The sequence below is a fragment of the Venustampulla echinocandica genome (assembly GCF_003357145.1).
Source record: "Venustampulla echinocandica strain BP 5553 chromosome Unknown scaffold_2, whole genome shotgun sequence".
NCBI classification, from domain to species: Eukaryota; Fungi; Ascomycota; class Leotiomycetes; order Helotiales; family Pleuroascaceae; genus Venustampulla; species Venustampulla echinocandica.
In genome coordinates, this window is record NW_022474207.1 from 3,266,084 (window position 1) to 3,288,590 (window position 22,507).

Below are 22,507 nucleotides of genomic sequence, written 5' to 3' on the forward strand. Positions count from 1 at the left end.
CCCAGGTTTGGCGAACCTTGCCGATTTTGATGCCCGCTCCGTTGTCGGCCGAGCTTGAATTTTTCCAAAAACAGTCATCTTCCTCACCGCATCCCTCTCCTCTTCCCTTCAACGCACCATTCCACTCCATCACAAAATGGCCTCACGTACATTCTCAAGAGCGCTCCGCTCGCCAATGGCAAGACAGCTGGCTGCTCCAGCTCGTCGCACCTTTGTCTCTGCCATCAATGCCTCTGCGAGACCAGCTGTCCGCGCGGTGGTGGCTTCATCTCAACAGGTCCGAGGTGTGAAGACAATTGACTTCGCCGGCGTCAAGGAAGACGTCTATGGTATGCATTAAGATCATACCCTCGGTTTGCGATGTGATTCAATGCTGATATCCCATTTAGAGAGAGCTGACTGGCCTCCTGCCAAGCTCCAGGTAGCTTTTTCCTTCACCGCAAGTTGCCCGGAAGGGATACTAATGTTATAGTAGGAATACTTCAAGAATGACACAATGGCAATCATCGGATATGGCTCGCAAGGCCATGCCCAATCATTGAACATGCGTGATCAAGGTCTCAATGTCGTGGTCGGTGTCCGAAAGAACGGACAGTCATGGAAGGATGCCCAAGAAGACGGTTGGGTCCCAGGCAAGACCCTCTTCGAGGTTGATGAGGCCATCTCCAGGGGCACAATCATCATGAACCTGCTCAGCGATGCTGCCCAGAGTGAGACCTGGCCTGCTATCAAGCCTCAAATCACCAAGGGAAAGGTAAATACTACTATCCCCGATTTCCCTCGGGGACTCAGCTGATCTCTCTAGACTCTGTACTTCTCCCACGGTTTCTCCCCGGTTTTCAAGGATCAAACCAAGGTCGATGTTCCCGCGGATGTCGATGTTATTCTCGTTGCACCCAAGGGATCTGGCCGAACTGTCCGAACGCTCTTCCGTGAGGGCCGTGGTATCAACTCCTCCATTGCCGTCTTCCAGGATGTCACTGGCAAGGCTAAGGAGAAGGCGATTGCCCTTGGTGTCGGTGTTGGCAGCGGTTACCTCTACGAGACCACATTCGAGAAGGAAGTTTACTCCGACTTGTACGGCGAGCGTGGTTGCTTGATGGGCGGTATCCACGGCATGTTCCTCGCTCAATACGAGGTTCTCCGTGAGCAGGGCCACAGCCCCAGCGAGGCCTTCAACGAGACCGTCGAGGAAGCCACCCAGAGCTTATACCCATTGATTGGAGCTAACGGCATGGACTGGATGTACGAGGCTTGCTCTACAACTGCTCGTCGTGGTGCAATTGACTGGAGCGGTCGCTTCAAGGATGCGCTGAAGCCCGTCTTCAACGATCTATATGATTCCGTCAAGACCGGAAAGGAGACCGAGCGATCACTCACCTTCAACTCCCAACCCGATTATCGTGAGAAGTATGAGGCGGAGATGAAGGAGATCCGTGATCTGGAGATCTGGAGGGCCGGAAAGGCTGTTCGGTAAGTTCAATCGCAGTCTATTTACCTTTGCGTATTTGCTAACACTTTAATAGTTCTCTCCGCCCCGAGAACGTGAAGTAAAGTGGGGGTAGTAAGGAGTGATTGGGGGTTTTTTTCTCTAGTACTGGAATGAAAATATGGCGCTTTGTACTATATCTATTCCCACCAGGGAGTCTCGGTATCTGGAATTGCAAAAAGTTACCTACCTACCTACCTACCTACCTACTTATGTTTCTAACTGCGTTGACGATCACCAGCCCGTGCTTATTATATCCCTAGGGACCTACCTACCTGGGTATAGGTACCCAAACAAGCTTTTCCGCGATCGGCGCGAACCCCACCAATGCACTAATAATTTGAAAGGATCAAAATAACACACAATTAACATCTCTTCCTTCTTCGAAAGCAGGAAGATATGGCAGACCCCGCCAAATCCCCTCCTCTTACCAGGACCTCAGTCATTGCAGCACACGCTCTCGTAAAGGAACATATCCACTACACGCCAGTGCTCACCAACTCGACCCTCACTAATCTAGCATCAACACCTCAGTCAGCTACTACGCTCGCAGATACACAATGGGCGGGTCAGGAACCGGCCAGGCCACAGATACGACTGTGGTTCAAATGCGAGAATCTGCAAAGGGTGGGAGCGTTTAAGGTCCGCGGGGCTTTTCATGCATTGAAGAGGTTGATAGAAGAGCCCGGGTGGGAGGAGGGAGGGGGACGGGAAAGGGGCGTTGTAACGCATAGTTCTGGTTCGTTATATGCCCCGTATCCTCGTGTTTTCTACGCTGGTGATGAGAGCTGACTTTGGGAATGAAACCGAATAGGCAACCACGCACAAGCCCTTTCTCTCGCGGCTCGAACAATGGGTATACCTGCGTACATCGTGATGCCCAAAATCTCGACACCCTCCAAGGTCGCGGCTACCAAAGGCTACGGTGCAAAAGTCATATTCAGCGGGAGCACAAGCACGGAGAGAGAGGCTGTGGTGGAGGATGTGATTAAGGATACGGGCGCGAGACTAGTCCCTCCGTACGATCATCCGGATATCATGCTCGGACAAGGGACGTTAGGGCTGGAATTACAGGAACAAGTAGAGCGGCTGATATTAGAGGGCACAGGGGAGCAGGCAAAGTGCAGTCTTGCTGTGAAATCCAAGGGTCTTGATGCCATTATCACCCAGTGTGGTGGGGGAGGCATGCTCTCCGGTACAGCGCTCAGCTGTGAAGGTACCGGTATTCTCGTCTTCGGCGCCGAGCCAGAGTTCGAAGGCGCAGATGATTGCAAACGCGGTCTGGAGGCTGGGAAAAGGATCGAGACCGTCAAAACCCTTACGATTGCTGATGGGTTGCGGACTCCTGTTGGGGCTATTCCTTGGACTGTCATTCACGATAGGAAACTAGTTAGGGCTATGTATAGTGTTACAGAAGAGCAGATTAAAAGGGCTCTGAGGCTTGTGCTAGAGAGAATGAAGCTGGTCGTTGAACCAAGTGCTGTAGTGGGACTTGCCGTCGTGCTGTATAATGAGGACTTCAGGAGGTTGGTTGAGAAAGAGGGCGGCGAGGAGGGGTGGGATTTGGGTCTTGTCTTTAGCGGTGGGAATGTTAGTGTTGAGGCGCTAGGGAAGATGTTTGACGTTGCTGGGAGCGAAGGGAGATGAAGGAAGGCAAGCTTGGGGTATGATGGAGAAGGTAGCAGCCGATGTTTCCTGGTGCTGTGAGCTGGATGTAAACAATATCCTGCTTTGGAAATACCATCCAGTCAACGTGCAATGTCAGCTAAGAATATCATTACATATAGTTGTAGCTCCAGAAAGCATACTATTATAATAGGCAGAATAGTTTCTTTCCTACGTCTCCTGCAGCTATCCTCATCTTTGCCAGTGCTTTTCCCCATAGCCAGACCACATAGTCTCTATTTGCATTCCCTTTGACGGCGGCCAACTTCTACCTGACGGAAGGCTTACTACAAGCTGGTATCTATCTCCTTGATAGTATGTTACTGTGGCTCCCATACCTAGAGACCTCCAACGAATCTAAATTCCTCTCGCACAAGACTCTATCTAACATCCTAAAGATGGCTAAAACGACAATTTCTTCACTTACACTCCCGCCAAATGCTAGACTTGTCGATCTAGAGATTACAGCAGAGATTGGGCCTGACATGTATGATACACCTGAAGAGGTGAGGTTTGATACTTCTTGTGGGCAATGATGATGTTGCTAATTAATGTACAAGTTATAGAGACTCTGGCATACTTTATGTCTAGTTGATCCGACATATAGACCCAGTCTACTAGTCAAACTAAGAGCTTGGATCAACGAAAAAGCAACAAGACGGGAGATGCTCGTAAGGTGTTGCTACAACTAAAATACATTTAGATGACCAAAAAGGCCTGATGTCAACCCGAATAACCTTGACGGCAACATAGTCACCAACAGACAAGTTGTCGAAGATTACTCCGATAGGCCCATTACTCCTGCCATTTTACGTATGGCTAGAGTACTCCTGACTGTAATGCTGCAAACTGCAATGCTTGCGATTGCGGTATTGCAGGGTAGAGTACTTCTCCCAGAGCCGAACTCCTTCTTCCTAAGTCCCACTGCCTACTCCATCTCTGCCGTTACATTCGAAAACTCCCCTTTCTTCAGCTTGATGTCCCAAAAGATAGGGTTCATGTCGCTGAAACCGTGCTTGACCCATCCATCCTCCTTGACATGGTATAAGTTGACAGAGCCGCCAGAGTAGGCGTCCCGGTGCATTGCCTAAAACACAGAGATAAAATTAGTCAACGCTAAGATTGGTGTTGTTTCTAGGTCTACTTGCCGCAATAATTGCACGACGGCCTAATTCAAGGGCCTCCTCTGTAGTAAGATCGTAGTGGTATTCTGCATCAAGAACACCATAGGCGAATGTTTGGCCACTACCGACGCAGAACAAGTTCCCACTCAATCTCGAGCCATCGCTATCGACGTAGTATAAGGCAGGACCTTCGCTTGGAGTGACTCCTGCCAACATGGTACCCTGGGAAAAACAACGGTTAGAAGAAGCTTTATAGATTGAATAGGAATGACACTCGTACCATGCTGAGTCCCATGCCCTTATAAGAGTAAGTGAGATTTGCGAGGATCTTTGATGCTGCGGCGACAGTGATACGACGCTTATGTCGAAGCTCGTGGAGACGACATTGCATACCGAGATACGCAAGCCAGTATTGGCAGTCAGCAGCTCCGCCGGCCATCGTTCCTAATAAGCAGCTGTTGATCTCAATGACCTTCTTGACGGTCTGACTTGCAATCCAGTTTCCGGCCGTCGCTCTAGAATCGGTACAGACTATAATGCCGCCCTGGAATCTAAAGGCAAGAGTGGTCGTTCCATGAGCCAACTTGATGGGAACATTTGGATTCGAATGGTCATCCGTTACCGCGCGGAGCCAAGATGCGGGCTATATAATATTAGCTAAAGCTCCAGGGAAGCTTTGGGAAGCATCGCAGATACCTGTGCCACTGGAGGAATCGCAAACTTCAAGCTCAAGGTAGGCCTCTCATCTTGTTGCAGCTCATCCAGGTCTTCCGTAGCTTTAGACTGGAAGGTCGGTCGGCTATACTGCGCTACGAGAGCGTCCATTGCAAGTCAACGATTCGTGGTTTAGGTAGAAAGAACAGTTGTGATGGTGGGAGTTGTTGAGATGGAGTTAAGAATCCTATGTTGCCAGTCCGGAGGTGTTGGAGCTCCAGGCTGGCTGCCGCGTCGCGCTCTCGTCAGAGCATGGAGCGGAACGGAGAAACTGTGGCACCGACGGTCCACTTTATTTTACACGTGGGGCATTCGCTCCTGATTCCAGCTCTCTCGCCGAAGACGAAGTACTTACTACCTTAGGTACCTAAGTACTCTAAGGTATGGTAAGTAGGTAACTTGAATACCAGTACGCCTAGATAGGCCGCAGTCCAAGTCACTTGAAGAATGTAACCTGAGACGAGCTATGATGCTAACGCCCAACGTAGAAAAGCGACGACCGGCAGCAATGTCAATACCGAAGCAGACGTGCCGTCATTGTACAAAGCCCTTCCCTGATGACTCAAAACATCTCAAGGAGTGCAACTCTAAGAGATGCTCGAGCTGCACGAGGTAATTTCCTCGAGGTATTGCTCATGATTACCCTAAAAGGGGTGTAGTCGCTGTGATAAGCGTGGTATTCTCAAGCAAGACTTCTAGCAGCATTAGCTCCAATACGATTTCAGCAATGTAGACTCTGCTTCAGAAAGGCCCGTCGGAGCATCGCAAATGACTGTCAACCAAGAACCGAGAATCGAGAGGTAGATTTGCTGCCGGTGTAGCAGGCTTATTCCTTGAAGCAAAGGGGCGATACACTGTACCGACTATGAACATAGAACATGCTCTCCTTGTCGGAAGAAGTCCAAAACTTTGGCAGGATTTCCACGGACACGAATGCCAACTCAAATATTGTTAAGACTACCTCGTGAAACTTGCTTGAGGGGATTGGGAGTCGCACAAAACAATTGTCCAATCCGGATACTCCAGAAATGTTACATAAGGATTCCGACAATGCCATAATTGCTTTAAAGCTTGCCTTCTGGACACTGGGGCACGTATACGGTTGGATGAAGACTCCAAATGTCATAAAAGGACCCCTAAATAGCAACATAAGATTCACTTGGAAGGATGTCAATTCATAATCTGCTACAAAAGCTCAACGCAAGTTCCTTCACATCATTACAGGGTTCACTCATCTGAATGCACAAACCACTGTTGCAACAGTTGCGGCAAGAATTTTGACAAAGGGGACTGGAATCCCCACATATGCCTCTTCGCATGCTGTTGGGCGTGTAATAGGCATGTACTGACGAACGACTTCCCTTATCACAAATAGAACTGCATAGCTATTCTTGCTAATAGAAGATGAACCCTAAAGAAAGATAGCTATTGCATCTAGTTGCAGACCCCAAGCGGTAATACTTGCCTAGAGCCTCAACAGAAGGGCGCCCTTATTCTGAAATAACATGCCGACAAGCAAAGCGATGGGAAGGTCAATTCAGCTGCCGAAAAACAAATCTACCGCAGAATTATACGGCTGCCGCCCAGCTCTTTGGAAAACTTCTTCTATGTCTACTCTTGCACAAAAATGGAACAAGAGTCCTGAAACGATTTTTATTTGTGATATTGAAACGGTGTGTACGAGCTATTTTATATCCCCTCTAGATGAGTTTGAAATTGCTACGATGAACGCAGGGGGAGACCAGATAATACCACCCGCAACAATCTATCATTAGACGCTACATCGCTCTTCTTCGTTGATGTATTTGGTAGGGGTTTAAGAAACCAAGTTGTCAAATCCTGTTGGTCCACCGAGTTGCTAGAGAACGTGTTGCTAGAAACAAGTGGCACGTTGGTCAAAATACCAGCTTCTTGGGTTTCCTAGGCAATACAGAAGACAACATGAGTCCAGATATTCATTCTGATGCCAAACTCGTCAACCGTTACAGTCCCTACTACGCGTGTCCTATCCAAACCTTTTATTAGTCGGGTATTTGCTAGCCGTTGTTCGTTCGATCTGGCGCGGCTCTGAGGTAGGGCCCATATGATGTTTCGTAGCGAAACTAGCAACAAGTAAATTCCCCCCATTTCCCATTTTAGACCACGGCATTTAGATTCTAACACTGCCCGCAGAATAGAGAGATAGGGGGCCAGACTCACGACACATGCTATAAAATTTCTAATTAAACTAGTACTAGATATACGAGTTGTGTGCGAGGCCACCGAACGAAACATCTCTCAACCCTTGCTAAATAACTTACAGTCAGTTGTGCCTACCTCCTATCCATGCCATATATTTTGTTAGAATATCTAGAAGCCGAGGAACAGATGTCTAACAGAGTGCAGGAAGGGCTATATAGGATATCCTATGATGCATGGAATTGGCTGGTCTGCGAATTGTGAATGCTTTGGATATTGTTTTATGTCTGTTTGTTTATGCTGGTTTTGATATCCTTTCTGGCCCTTATACCACCTAAAACCATGCTCCATTTTGAGCATTATAAAATTGGTGTTGATACTGGCGTTGTAGGGGTTAAGCCCAGTTAGCCACATGCCTAACTGAGTCACGTTATCACAGTTCTACTTGGTTAAATATCTTGGTTGCAGACCGCCCAGCCACACTCGTTCCTGCACAGTGTTCAACCTGGTTTGTTGCAGCCTGAGACCAACCAACCCATGAATACTTGATTCTATTTGGACTTATTTGAACTATATCCTCTTTGTCACTTTTGAATTTGACTTTACACTTTGCATACAACTCACATATTATCAAACAGTCGCTTTCACGACCCAGTTTCACAGCTTTGGAGTCACCCTACAATGGGAGGCAAGCGCTTCCCCCCAAAAAGAGAGCAGCTAGGATCATGCATACCCGGCCCCCATCTCCTTCACAGGTGAACAGGCCGAAAACGAGACCGTGGTGCAGATGACCACAAATCTCCATACGCTTACCCAGGTGCAGAGGGCAAGGCTCCCTCCGATATGCACTGCCACGACTTTGTTTGGCCGCGAACTAAGCTCCAGAAAAACTTTTCAATTTTGATACGTCGTTTGTTCATGCTAGCTACTATGACCTATTCAAAATCCGGCACATATGTGATCGGCTTCCCTACCTAGATACGGCAACCTACTTATGGCCATGCACGTGGCCGTGGCCGTTTGAGTTCCTAGTTCCTTTGACTAAAGTGGCCTAGGTATTTTACTATCACTTCAGCCATTAGCTAGTAGCTCAACCTCATCCCGTATTTCCATGTCCTAATTGACCCACCGCTATTCCCTCTTGCAAAATTACTTCATTATATTTCCTTGCCAGACACGTGTTGAAAATGTCAACTTACAAGCATCCGAGGTTGACTCCTTACAAATATTCGGCATTGACTCCCAGTACGAAAGAAATTCGGATTCTTACATTATTGCCTGGCTATACTGATGCTCCAATTCGCGTCACACTCGCGCATACACCGTTGGTACCGCCTGAGAAACGTCGTTCTAAACGCATGTCTCTTGCTGATCTCGAACGCACATTACCCTCCGGCTGGACCGTCGAGGAGAATGTAGAAGGTCACATGTGCTTCGTGAATGAAACTCCAGGTGACAGTCGAGGGACTTTCTGGAGGCATCCTGATCCTTATTTTGATCGACGTCTCTATGAACTTCCCTTAGATCATGAGAATCCAGGCTTCGAGCCAAGATATGAAGCTTTGTCGTATACTTGGGGTTCAGCAGAGAATCCCGAAGCGATATATGTAGTAGAACCGTCCTACCCATCCAAAGCACCGCAACTACTCGAAGTCGGGCAAAACCTCGCGTCAGCCTTGCGACATCTCCGGGATCACGACGCGGCTCGGGTTATGTGGATCGACGCAGTATGTATCAACCAAGCCGATATCGATGAGCGAAGCAGTCAGGTTATACGCATGACAGATATCTTCAAATCTGCGTACCGGGTTATTGTTTGGCTAGGCGAAGAAGCAGATGAGAGTAAGCTGGCACTTTCAACAATGGCATATCTCGGAAGACAGACAGAGCTTTGCAAAAGTGGGAAACGGATGTATTCCCCTGGAGCCACTGAAACGGATTGGTACCGGGCAGCATTCGACCTTCCCTATGACGACCGAGTATGGCGTGCCTTATTCCAACTCACAAATCGGCCATGGTTTGAACGGCTTTGGATATGGCAAGAAATCCAGCTTGCGAACAGCCGTTCAATAGTAAAATGCGGACATGATACAATTCCATGGTCTCTATTCCGCCGAGCGGCAGTATGCCTTGCAACCAAGCAACATCCCTCCCGCCCTAACCTTGGAGGGCATTTATCGAAACTCAATAGTCTGTGTTACTACCGCCGCCGATATCCTTTCAAAACTCAACTGTCTTCCGTTTGGGAACGCAAATGTGCTAATCAAAGGGACAAAGTCTATGGAGTTTTGGGTCTAGCGCCACCGAAGTTGGCAAACAGGATCATCCCGCAATATTCGCTGCCGGTTGACCGAGTCTTCAAGGAAGCCACCCTTGCCTATCTTCACCAATTCCAACGCCTAGACATGATTCAGTACTGTAATTTGGGAACACGGCAGGTCGAAGGTCCTTCATGGGTTCTTGATATGTCCGTCAATCAAGAAGGAATAGATCGTAGCTTTTATACCACGGGACTCTCGCGTGCGCAAACCGTATATCATCAACCAGATATCCTTGAGGTCACTGGACTATTGTGTACAAAGGTTCGGTCTGTCAGCCAGCCAGCATCCCTATACCGCGATAAAGCCTTGGATTCAATTCGATCATGGCAGCCCCCAGATTTGGAAACTGCTTCTTATATTACCGGTGGAAGTTTACTTGATGCTTACCTGTCAACTGTATGCTTCGGGGACCTAAAAGAAAAATTTGTGGGTACCTTAAGTCCAACACTAGAAGAGTGGAAAGAGGTCTTTCTTTCCAAGCTATCGGCCTCGGCGGGACCGATACAGCCAGATGCCCTTCTTAACCCCTGGGTTATCCATGCTCTTAATTATATCACAGGAATGTCCTTCATGACCACAGAGGATGGGCACATCGGACTTTGTAGGTTTTCAGCCAAACCAGGCGACTGGGTGTGCCTCCTTCTTGGCTGTGATGCGGCGATTTTACTGCGGCAAAATGCCACCGAAAATTTTCAGGTTGTCGGCGCGTGTGGTATCCACGGTCTCAGCGATTCAGCAAGCCTTCTTGGCCCCTTGCCGAAGCCATGGAAAGTGGAAATTGTCTCTTACTCATCCATACTTCCCAACTATCAATTTGTCAACGCAGTCACAGGGGAAGTGACTCTGGAAGACCCTCGATTAGAGCCACTCCCTGAGGAATGGGAGAGGTTCGAGTCCCCGTGGACGCCCGATGATCCCGAGTTCTTTCAGCGATTTAGAAATAGGACTAATGGAGAGGAGATAAATTCAGACCCACGAATCTTTCCGGAGGCTTTGAAGGCACGAGGTGTACCATTGCGAACCTTCCAGCTTGTTTGAAAATCTAAACTGCATATGCCGTATTAACTGGCCCAGGATATATTAGAAGGTACAAGCTAGTACGCATGTGTAAGGTATGGACCAGATTTGGGGTTATTTGACGAATATATAATATATTATCTAAACTATATCATATACAAAGAAAACACTCTTCAATCAACCCGCTCTTTGTTATACTCGAGTTTTACGTATCAGTAGGCGTATCATCATTTGAGTCAGGAAGGGCTTTCATATCTTGCCCTGAATCGGTGGTGATGTCTACAACACCACATCATCGTCACTTGAAGTTTTCTGTGACAAGCAAGATATATGTACTGTCTACATTTGAATAAAGTACTGGCAACGAGAGTAGTTGTAGTGTATGATTGATAATATAACTAGGTACCTTCTAGGCAACTCGTAGCTAAATAAAGTTATAAGATATCATCGATTATAAAATATAGCCGCAAATAGCAAATAGTTCAAAATAAACTCTACAATATATTACCCCACGGCATAATCAAATAGTATGTACTTTAAATATGGGAGGCCAACCAAGTGAAGTATCATATCGGGATAGAGAATCTTACAATACACCATCTAAAGTAAACAAACGACTTGGGAAGTTTGAGAAGGGTTATAACATATTATCTCACCACAATATTCCAATACGCCCGTTTAAGGTATTAACCCAATTTAAGCCTTTTGAGTTGATTTACTTCAGATGGGAATGTATATAGGCATAAAGATTTGGTTTGGAGTTAATGCGGTACAACGAATTCCACGGTTGATACGTGGTTGATCGCATGTAAATAATATAACAAAATATTTATTATTTGTCTAATAGGCGGCTGAGGCGTAAAGGGAAGTTAGATAATGATAATAATATACTTACTTCTAACTAAATTAATAACCAGGGCCCCAAGGGGTAACGCTCACTGATGGCTTAGCCGTGATGATAATCTAAAGTCACGCACAATTACTGCCAGGTTCATAGGACAGTATATCTTCAAAACGGAGTTATTCCACGCACAATAGTATATCGATTGATGGGAGACTATGAATTATCCACAACCTTCACTGGTCAACTACATCATAGGGGAAGAATTAGAAAGAACTACGTTCATATTAGTGATGAAACTGATTTGAAAACCGCAGCTAGAGCTTAGCTAGGATGGTTAGAACTAAAATCTATTGGCATTGCTTGATTTTATCTCTCGTAGCGATATCTGAGTAGTGCGCTCCAAGTCCATGTGGAGGATTATGTTTTAAGTCTTACAGTGCTAAGAGCCTTCGACGAGAGGGCGCAGGCTGTGTTTGGTTACAACACCATATGCCATTGAATATGCGTCAACGACTTCCAACAGGCTAGAGGTTGGCATGACATCATGGAAGGCGCATTTGACCAGGAAGACAAAGCTATTGTATGAAGCTTAAATATGGCGGGCCGGGGTCCAAGAGGTCAGAGACTGACAAGAAATACTGCGAACGAGACGATGCTAGGACGGAAACCCAGAAAGCTACTTCAACCCTGTTTTATAAATCTTCCGACGTAATCAAGAAGCTGTTGCAAAGAGTATATCGAAGCAGGAAAATATCGATGAAGGGGCAAACCGATTTCCCTGGGGCCCAGCGGCAGGAGAATAGTGTTGCTCAACTCCGAGTAGAAATAGCTGTATCTTGAACAACAATTTCCTTGGATTTTGGCATAGGCAAATCCTATACGTCTTGAAGTAGGCTCCCTTGTCCCAACTCGTTAATCTTCAACTTGATCCTCTCCCTGTCCAGCAAAAACATTTCCGGGCTCCAGTCTCCTGGCTCCACTTAGTTTCGACCCGTGCCACCATTTTCCAGCATGATTTCCAAAACTCCAAGGCCAACAGGAATTTTCCTTCAGCTGGTCTGTTTGTTTACTCTTAACCTTGCCGGAATTCCTTTATCACTAGGAGCATATCCATCGAAAACTATAAAATGGGGTTGTGTCTTAGCGAAGACGAATAAGAGCGTGTGTTGAAATGGTAGCGGTAGTCGTGGGTGGGGCGTCTTAGAACGTTGTTCTTCAATTGCTAAAACCCATTCCTGGACTTACCGGTAGCCCAACATCTGGAGGTACTTCGGCGCTGATGTTGATAGCGAATATTCCACCACGTATCTAGGAAAGACAGTTTTTGGCGACCATGACGAAATGTCTCGGGGTTATCATCGCCCCGTTTGTAAGCCCATAGTCCTGGTACTGTGATCAGAGACAGCCAGCCAAACTTCCTTATACTGCCGGAGTTGACCTCGCATTCCCATATGAGCATTCAACACTGCTTGCCAAACTATGTAAAGCGTTCTTGATGCTCTTCATGCGGGTTTGGGGAGGCTGAAGCGAGAGCATATATGTGACGAGGTTCCTGTTCAATTCTCCTTGAGAGCGTATATCATGTGGGTATGTGATTCGTGAGAAAGGAACAAAATGGTGCGAGGCAGATGCAAACAGGTTCCTTCGAATCCAGTGAAGGAGTGACCGACATTTCATAGCGGCACGAGTATTCGTACATAATTCCGGGAAGCCAAATCCGAGCGTATATCAGGGCTTTTCATATCAAGCCTAAGCAGCGAGAAATGAAATGAGCAGAGAGAATATTTCGTGCCATGGCAGCGAGATGACGATAGATTCGGTCTGGAAGAGTCGACCCGTATATAAAATAGAAAGATCTCCTACGCTTATGCAGGAACAGAAGCCGCTGGCAGCTCCCCACATGCGGCTTACTCGTGCTAATAATCTAATTACCAAGTGATTGGTGGTCGGGAAGCACGAAGCTACGCGACTGCCATACTGCCGTTATCTCTCAGCTCTCATCTCATCTCTGGACACGGGAAATTGAAATTTGATGGGGCGAGGACAGTGCTGGGCGATGCTCGCTCGGGCGTGTGCTATTGTTGGGTACTCGTACGAAGTAGCCCGGTGCGACATTCCGGGAAGCGGACGCGTTTGGGCTGGAGCAACAGAGATTTCGTTCGCTTGCTGGCCTGGGAAATGAAGGTCCCACACGACAACACCCACCGACACGCCCACAGCTCACCATCCAGGGGGGCAGAAGCAAACAAAACTGGCGGCTCCGGCATGAACAACTTACGGAGTATGTACTATGGAGCAGCAGCGTCAGTAATACCCGGTCAGTATCAAATCATCAATGCATCGGTTCCTCGGGGGATGGATACGGTACTTGCTTGGTACTGTACAGCTACGCGGCTGGCTGGGTCTCTGCCCTTTGGCTGGGCCTCCAGGCGCTGGCTGAGTGGCTGGCTGGCTGCTTGTGGGCTGGGCCGGCCTGGGGCTGGTCCTGAACCTTGGTGATGATCATTATTATTGGAGCTTCCGAATTCGAGAGATTTGCATGAGACACGTTTTGACGGTTCTTAGACAACGGGACGATAAGGTTGCAATGGTGTCTAAGCAAAACAAGCAAGATACTGGCTGCACAGTACTGTATCTTCCGCAAAAGGACATGTCGATGTCGCGAAAGTCAGCCACTTGCAAAGAAATACAGCTGCAGGGTCAGCATGTGGCGAGCTCCCAGCCAGCCAAAAGATGAAATGAACAGGTTCTGCATTTGGAGCGATGTTGTTGATGGAGATAGGGCCACAGCGTGTTGGAAGGACATTGTTTGGCGTGTTGGAATACTACAACAAAACATTCTACCTCTCTATCTACATACAGTACCATACCGCCGACCGTTGCCAATTCGCCGGTTTAGGAAACCGTGTACTACCACCATATGCTGAATGTTCCCTGCTTCCCGGGAATTATTGGGGCGATGCGCTTGATGAGCATGGCGCCCATGCAAAAGCAATATGGTAATTTCAAACTCGGGCATTATCTTGCTTGATATCAAGATCCATGAACGATACGAGACGAGCCGGGAGCGACCAAATGAAGCGCTCCCACCGGCATGAGAGACAAAAATATGGGACGAACGAACGAATGCGGTTCAAGCGGATTACCACCAATTATCACCGCGAGATTAGAGATTCTTTGTCAGAATCTGACAGATTCCAGCACGAAGCTATCGAAGGAGGCTGCATAGATGGACTTTAGCGAGCCAAGGAGATAACACCTGCTGCGCAGGTGGCAATTCGCGAAGACGAGTGGCAGAAATAGGTCGACTTGGTCACGGCGCGTACTGTATGGGTTGTGATAAGTGATTTCGCGACTGGGATCACGCACTTCGTATTATTGGCGACCGAGGGTGGGAGCAGCAATACGGAGGAGATAGCGGTGATGGAGCAGAAGCCTGCGATACGGCAATACTGGAGCCCATATCGCGATATCGCCACTAGCTATCAAGTCCTTCGTACAGCAGACACAGCCTGATTAGCACTATTGGCGTGGGGGATTACAAAGTATGCCCAGTCCAAAATCCGGAGGTACTCAGAGACATCGGGGTTCTCCGGGGATGGAGGGAAGGAACTTGGAAGCCTGGCAGTCAGAGTGGCAGAGCGCTCAGCAGGCAAAGTCAGCGCTATGTACACAGCCTAACAGCCCAGAGACCCCAAGAGAGTCGTCCCTGAAGGCTCTGAACCGCTGAAGTCCGAACGGTGGAGGGTGCCGGAATTAGAACTTGGAAGCTGTGTGGTGGTCACTGTGGTGTGCTTGCTGTCCGACAACGCTGTGGCGCCAGGTCTAATAATACGAAGTGACTCAGTTACTCGTATCAACCCTCTATCAAGGCTGGTGGTGTGGTCACTGTGATATCGGTGTCTCACCGGTTTAGGGGCAAAGTTCCAGTGCTCAGGACTTAGGAGAACACTGAGCAGCGAGAACACAGCGGCCCCGTCTCCTCCTGGGCGGCCCCGATCAGGCTGAAGGAAATTCGAGTGGACATGCAGGCACCGAGTAAGCACCGCATGGTACCGAGATGGAGAGTCCAGGCGGGCTGTTCCTCTCCTGGGTGCTGAGCACAGAGTGCTGGGAGCGTGAGGCTCGAGTGACGGTCAGATCGTGACGGCAGTGACAAATGCCAGGAACGGAGTCCCCTGGTGCGAGAGAGAGACCCTGAGTGCTGCTCTGTTCCTGACTACTACAGGTGCTGAGCCCCAAGCCTGAAGCCTGTAGGTTGCCACTACCAGTACCTGCCAGCCGCCAGTCGCCAGTTCCCAGTCGCCAGTTCCCAGTCGTTGCCACTAACTACCTAGGTACTGTACGATTCACGTAGCACCACCAAATGTGGTCTAATCTACGCTAATCTACCAGGATGCAGGAACAAGCCCCTAACTCCCTACTCCGTAAATAAACAATAAGACAATCCAAGGCAATCCACGCCAAAGCCGCGCCTTCCCCCTTCCAGCCAACCATCGCCTTCCACCCGCTGTCTCCCAAATGAGGGCCCACAATAATAAATACTCCCCGGCTAGGCCTGTTCGGGCGCTTCTCCTGCTCCGTACAGCGCGCCCACCGCCTCTCCCCCCGTCCACCGCCGCCCGTTGCCCCGTATAAAGATTCTCGTCCTCCCGACCCAGCTCCTGTTCTTCTCTCTTCACCCACACACTCTCGTTCTCATCTACATCAACCTGACTTTTAGTCAATTACATTCGTTCAAACAACAACCAAACCTCTCCAACCTCAACCCTCAATCAACCATCCTCCCACTCTTAATTACTTTTAAGTAACTTAATACCAACCGTCAAGATGCAATTCTCCGCCGCCGCCGTTCTTGCTCTCGCAGCATCCGTCTCCGCCCACGCTGTCAGCAATGGCACCGTGTCCTACACCACTGAGGTGCACACTGCCTACACCACCGTCTGCCCGGCCTCCACCGAGTTGACCTTCAACGGCGTCACCTACACTGCCACCGAGTCCACCACCTTGACCATCACCAACTGCCCTTGCACCATTGTCAAGCCAGTGACCACCTCAAGCGTAGTGTACTGCAACACCTGGTACCCTTGAACTGTTTCCAAACACAGTTGTACAGCAAAATAACTGACTGTGATTATAGTGCCCCATCTGCCCCAGTCAACCCACCCGTGTATGCCAACACCACCGCCCCAGCTGTCCCAGCTAAGCCAACTGCTGTCGGCACCACCCCCGTCAAGGGCACCCCAGCCCCTGGCCCAACCAACATCAGCGCCTCAAGCGGCAGCAAGGCCTTCGCCCTCTCCGGCGCCAGCCTTGCCGGTGTTCTCGGCCTCGCCGCTTACTTCTTGTAAGCGGTTTGCTTCGATGCTGCGCAAATCCAATCAGTCACGAAAATACGATTTCCTCATTGCGGCACTCGGTAATTCATGACGGGAGGAAAAGCGGTTCGGAGTGGGGATCGAGTGGGATTGTCTGGGCTTTAATCATGGTGTTCTTGCATTGCTCTCTGGAGTCCTTCAGTCTATAATTTACGACATGGCCACGCGGCATGCAAATCGCATACTTTTCTTGTAATTGCTTGAGTGGTCAAGCGTGTTTGTGAACACGAGGATCTACATCATACCCCCATAGCCAAAGTGTGCGGTCTTTTTTTCAGGTGTCTAGAGACATTGGGGTGTTTATTGTTTAATAGCTTTTCTTCATCTTTCGTCAGGCGTCTGAAGAAGGATAAAGATGGATCGTCAAATACAAAACACAACATCATGTTCCACCTGAATTTTGCTCTGCTTTTTTGCGCTTTGTTCTTTCAACTGTTCCCTTCGTGCTAATAGACCTATTCTATCACATAATGATTTTACGCTGGGAGTGTTTATTGGTCTTGGTAAATAGAAAAGCTTTCAATGCTGGCGCCTGTCAAATCATAGCATCAATCTTGTATTATAGAACCTGAAATATGACGAGGACAGCAAGTATTGCTCGGAGACCAAGTTTTGGCCCAGCAACCCTTTTACCTGCGTGTCTTTCTGCCAACCCCCATAACAAAGTGAGAAACTTCCCCCAAATCGAAACGCGAATACTGGGCGCCGGGCCGAATCGACGCGGGCGCACTTGATTACTCAATCCCATCTAAGTTTTAAGATTGTTTATGACCGGGGGGGGGGGGGTGTGGTGGAAAAAACAGGTTTGGTATGGCGCCTGAATGGGATGGGTCGAATCCGGCTGAATCAAAACATACGGATTATTGACCAGGTCATATAACTGATATTGATCCAAACCCGACACCTCGAACCATAATTGGTGGACTGTTTTCCATCGCCCAATACTCGGCATAACATAGACGACATATCTCATATCATATCATATCACGATGTATTTCTGGATCTGCGGTGTTACTTACAGCACTTCTTCGCCTGGTGCGCTGTCGTGCGCTGGTCCTGCGGTGCTGAGCTGGACACTTCGGAGAGATGGAGAGATGGCAACTTGGCGTGTCGCTCTGCAGCAGAATTAGCAATGTCGCAGTCCAAGCAAAAAAGGGGGAAATGAGGGTGGGAGTCGTTGCTTCTGAGAGTCTCGTGAGTGGCCGATCTGTAAGTTGGTGCGCGGCGGAGCCCGCTACTGCAGGGGCCGAGACCTTTCCCTCATCACCTTGGCCATGTTTTCCCTGTCGGCCGAGCGTAGACGAACTCAGACCGTCTGACGAGACGCTTAGTTATCCCCGATTTGGGAGCATCTTAAATTACATATTGCGCGGAGGCAAGGGTATGGTTCGCCATGAGGTGAATGGGGGTGGCAGGCGCTTCGTAAATAAGTCTCTTGCCTCTTTGGGGGTAGAGGTTATTTGGGGAAGCTTGTTTAGGCAATTTTCTAGTTTCTTTATTTGTGCTGTGTTTGTTGTTTGTTTATGATATTTGTGAATTGTTCTCGAGAGTGGGATGGGAGCGTTGCTAGGAGCATTCGTGATGTTTTGCTTTTACGGAGTAAGGGAAAGTAGAGCGCGGCTCCTATACGGAGGTGGGTAATGAAGGAAGGAACAACGAAATATCGTGTTAATCATTCACTGCGTTGTTTATTTTCTATTGGCTCACAAGTTGCCTTCCTTTGGTTTGCGCATAGTTGATTCCTTCAAGATTTTGATTTCCTAGATTCAGGATCTCGGATCTAGGATCTGGGACTTGGGCTTCAGAAAAGAGGAAATCTTAGATTCGAGGGCGCGGTTTCATGAATTGCACATCGCCCAGTTTGTTCCCATCCAACTACAATTAGACCTTTCGGATCTCTGTGGCCAGACAAGTGTCTGGGATCCGGGATTTGGCATGAAGCACGAAATTTAAGAGCCAGAAACTGGGATGTCAAAAACACCATGGCTATTAATTGAACCGCTACCGTTTCTACAAAACTAAAGGCCATATTTTGTGGTTTTCAAGTAGCCTTCTGAATGGATAATTTATCTTGCGCTCCTATTTGTGTTGATGATCGTCATCTTCTGATTATTATGGTGCGAATAAGCTTGCGCTCACTTGGTTGTTACGGCATGTTTGCAAGATAGCGCTTGGGTCTCTCAAGATGTGAAACTCAAATAAAGCCATTCGATCCAATAGAGAACCAGACCAGACTCCTAACTGAATACTACTGTTGAAATGATTTTTATTACAAAGCGAGAACACAAGGCCATAACTGTTGACCTTGATATTTTGTAAGTTCTATGTCTTGTTTGAGATTTTGGTAATCTCTCCAGAGCTCAGACGGACAGTTAATTGCCAAAAGCAAAGATAGGGAAGACAGAAGGCAAGCAGAAGTTCTTACAATGCTTTCGTTTTTTACTCACACCCCTCTTTTCCTTTTTGCATCAATCACCTTGCGACGTCCTATTCAGTGTGATGAAAGAAGTTAAAAAAGAAGGACAAAAGCCGGCCCACGGTTAACCGCGACATGGCTGACAAGGGATAGGTGAGGGACTCGAGAGGGAAGTCGAGATCCTCGGGGTTTAACCATTTCTCAAACGTTTCCACACTGGTATTCTCGGGTATCAACAACCACAAATCCCTTTAGACCACGACAATTCGGAGTCGTCATCTCGTCTACAAAAGGTATATTATAACACCGGATCAGGCCTAGGCCAAGGCTTGGTCTGGCACCACCCTGTTAACCAGGGCCCGTGGGACGAACCCAGAATCGGTTTCAATTACCAGAACATCATCAGACCAAAAAAATAATAAAAACATACAACAGCAGGTATTCGCTGGTGGTCACCCACCCAACTACTAATCTGCCGATCTGAGGCTTGTGTATGGCAGAGCGGACGGGATGCCCATTTCTCCTCAGTCTATGGTCGTATGTGACAGATATCTGCTTATGTTAATATATATAACGCTTGAGTCAGAAGTATCGTGATATAACAGGCCCGCGGAAAACATGTGATTAGATTCGAAAAGACTACTGCAGATCTAAAGAGAGAGCAAATTAGTTTCCTAGAGCCCTCGACCGCCTACAGGGCTTGTCTTAATTAAACACCAAATAGTATCTAGTATTATTGAGACCGGGTATATTTTACCTTCACGATCTCTGGTGTGGGGCAGATGTAGCCGACTTGTACGCCGTAGGGCCAATGAGTGCGAAGTTCAGTATAACAGAACTCATACATCGCCCTTGGTGAGGCCTACATTAACGAAAGTTAGAGGATCGGAGACAATTTCTTTCATAGGGCCGCAGGCCTGTGACTATGGGGTGGGAGCCGTGGTTACAGGTAACGGACGATAGCAAGAACAGAGGGCTGACTTTTTACAGAACATTAACTAAGCGAAATCTTTCTCCGCGAAAATCAACGAGTAAGTAGCCCCTGGACTCTTTTTATCATTTTAAGTCTGTGGGTTGTGTAGTGGCCCTACCCTGAATATTGGGTTGGGGGGGGGGGGGTATGTTTATTGTCAATAGCGGTATTGTTGTTATTTACACCATTTTTGTCAAAGCCTAGGTTGGATCAGGGGATAAAACCTCAGCATGAGCGCTCTAGTCATCGTGACGACATACACAACCGCCCTGTAATGTTTCAAAGCACTCGTCTTTGATCAAATCTTTTCCCTCTATAGGAGCAGCATGAACGGCCTTTAAGTGGCATTCAGAGCTCCGTAGCTGTTGCAATATAGCCTTTTGTTTCAAAGCTATAAAACATAATGTATACGGCATGGGTTACTTGGTAAGTTGTCAGGAGGTGGGATACTTATCCAAGTTTTGTCAGGGGTATGATTTATGATAATCGCTCAAAAAACTGCGTCCTCCTACTAACAGACAGAAATAGCCAGCCAAATTCATAACACCGTTGAACTTCCAAAATTTGCCTATTATTCAGAGAGGTTTTGTTTCGTGTACCTATATACCCAACTTATATTATTGATCATTTAGGGCCTCTTTCTCTTGTCAGCAAAATCAAGGAAGCTCAACATCAAGTGGCACATCGAGATGCCAATAGACCACCAGTATACGACATTTATTGAATCCTTTTGTGGCAAGGAATTGGGTCTTGTCAAGGCTGTCGTCAAGCTGTCTTGTCCAATAAGTACTGCGTAAGCTATGGGATGGTCTTCCCGACTCACACGTGTTAAAAGCCGATGGCTATAAACCTAACGCCGAAGATTCTCGAGAGCCATCTCCGATGACAGATGCGCGGCATAAGGCTGAAAACACCGAAAGCGCTATTATGGCCGAAACCCTTATGGCGTGCGACATCATATTTCCCTCTGGACTTCTGCATTCCACAGTTAATGCCGAAATCTTTGGTGGAGATGTGTGCGGCCCATTGGAATCTTCGCTCGGGAACGCCGTAGCGCATTCAGCAAGATGCTGAATAACATTTCTGTGTACCAAAAGGCTGAGTATATAAAGAAGCTCACTGCCTTCGATAGAGTAGTTCTCCTCCATCATCTCATATTGAGGCCCAAAGCACAGCTCCATACCTTTTCGTACGTCTCAGATCACATCACCCACCAATTCAAGCTCAATTATTTGCAATTAATTCATCATCTGATAGCTTCTCGCCATGTCTTCAGTCAAATCAAATACTGGACTGGGAAAGACCGTCCTCGTTACAGGCGGATCAGGATATGTCGCTGCTGAAGTACTCAATGCTCTTTTCTCCCGCGGTTACAATGTAAGGACAACTGTTCGCAACCAAGAAGCGGCCGATAAGATCCAGAAATCCCATGGCAAATACCTCGATCGCCTCTCTTTCGTGATTGTCAAAGATCTACAGATTCCCGGGGGACATGATAAAGCGGTAAAAGGTGTCGATGGGGTGAGTTTGAAATTTTTTATGTATTGTAGACACGAGTGCTAACATGTACTTAGGTTATTCATACAGCTTCCCCTTTCGTCTTAAACGTAGAGGACAATGAGCGGGATCTTTTGAAACCCGCTCTGAACGGCACGATCGAGGTCTTGAAATCTATTCAAGCCCACAATCCCAGCGTCAAGCGAGTTGTGATCACATCATCATTCGCAGCTATGGTTGACCTTACTAAGGGGAACCGCCCAGGATATACATATTCTGAAAAGGACTGGAATCCAACACCTTACGAAGTAGCGGCTAAGAAGGACACCCCCGGGGCAGTGGCCTATTGTGCTTCCAAACTTTTTGCAGAGAAAGCGGCCTTCGACTTTGTGAAGCAGAACAACCCCAACTTTACCATCAGCACTCTCTGCCCACCCATGGTCTATGGTCCTAGTAGCGTCTACATCCCTAGTCTCGAGCGTCTGAGCACATCCGCAGCAGAAATCTATAGTCTGATGAACGGATCAACGAAGAGCGTTCCCGACACGGGTTTCTTTGGATTCGTCGACGTCCGTGATTTGGGCGAGGCTCACGTTCGGGCATTCGAGTCGGAAAAGGCGGCCGGGCAGAGATATCTCGCTGCATCATCGAAATTTACCTTCCAGAAAATTTGCGATATTATCCGAGAGGAGTTTCCTGAGAAGAGGGCATTGGTCCCTGAGGGTACGCCGAATGCGCCGTTCCCAGATTCATACGATCTTGATAATAGTAAAATCAAGACCGAGCTTGGGATGGAATTTAGAGATATTAGGACGATGATTCGTGATATGGCTGCGCAGTTTATTGAGATTGAGAAGCGGACTGGCAAAGCTTAATTATCTTATATTACGT

The 22,507-nt window shown here is 47.9% G+C and overlaps 6 protein-coding genes across 6 annotated transcripts; 5 read left to right on the plus strand and 1 right to left on the minus strand.

Annotated features, from left to right (window-relative positions):
• Window positions 1-136: 136 nt before the first annotated feature.
• On the plus strand, window positions 137-1,554 carry BP5553_05454 (Ketol-acid reductoisomerase, mitochondrial; the record flags this gene model as incomplete). Its single annotated transcript, XM_032014077.1, has 5 exons — window positions 137-329; window positions 390-421; window positions 476-754; window positions 806-1,473; window positions 1,527-1,554. The coding sequence occupies 5 exons, from the start codon at window positions 137-139 to the stop codon at window positions 1,552-1,554; spliced, it is 1,200 nt and encodes a 399-aa protein (XP_031870677.1).
• A 334-nt stretch (window positions 1,555-1,888) lies between these two features.
• On the plus strand, window positions 1,889-3,690 carry BP5553_05455 (IlvA, threonine dehydratase; the record flags this gene model as incomplete). Its single annotated transcript, XM_032014078.1, has 3 exons — window positions 1,889-2,228; window positions 2,304-3,079; window positions 3,553-3,690. The coding sequence occupies 3 exons, from the start codon at window positions 1,889-1,891 to the stop codon at window positions 3,688-3,690; spliced, it is 1,254 nt and encodes a 417-aa protein (XP_031870678.1).
• Window positions 3,691-4,260: 570 nt separating this feature from the next.
• Window positions 4,261-5,103, minus strand: BP5553_05456 (Proteasome subunit beta type; the record flags this gene model as incomplete). The annotated part of the gene is made up of 3 exons (XM_032014079.1): window positions 4,261-4,500; window positions 4,559-4,921; window positions 4,975-5,103. The coding sequence occupies 3 exons, from the start codon at window positions 5,101-5,103 to the stop codon at window positions 4,261-4,263; spliced, it is 732 nt and encodes a 243-aa protein (XP_031870679.1).
• A 3,254-nt stretch (window positions 5,104-8,357) lies between these two features.
• Window positions 8,358-10,529, plus strand: BP5553_05457 (uncharacterized protein; the record flags this gene model as incomplete). Its single annotated transcript, XM_032014080.1, has 1 exon — window positions 8,358-10,529. The coding sequence occupies one exon, from the start codon at window positions 8,358-8,360 to the stop codon at window positions 10,527-10,529; it is 2,172 nt and encodes a 723-aa protein (XP_031870680.1).
• Window positions 10,530-16,182: 5,653 nt separating this feature from the next.
• On the plus strand, window positions 16,183-16,703 carry BP5553_05458 (Uncharacterized protein; the record flags this gene model as incomplete). The annotated part of the gene is made up of 2 exons (XM_032014081.1): window positions 16,183-16,433; window positions 16,493-16,703. The coding sequence occupies 2 exons, from the start codon at window positions 16,183-16,185 to the stop codon at window positions 16,701-16,703; spliced, it is 462 nt and encodes a 153-aa protein (XP_031870681.1).
• Window positions 16,704-21,385: 4,682 nt separating this feature from the next.
• On the plus strand, window positions 21,386-22,491 carry BP5553_05459 (NAD(P)-binding Rossmann-fold containing protein; the record flags this gene model as incomplete). Its single annotated transcript, XM_032014082.1, has 2 exons — window positions 21,386-21,640; window positions 21,694-22,491. The coding sequence occupies 2 exons, from the start codon at window positions 21,386-21,388 to the stop codon at window positions 22,489-22,491; spliced, it is 1,053 nt and encodes a 350-aa protein (XP_031870682.1).
• Between the last annotated feature and the right edge of the window lie 16 nt (window positions 22,492-22,507).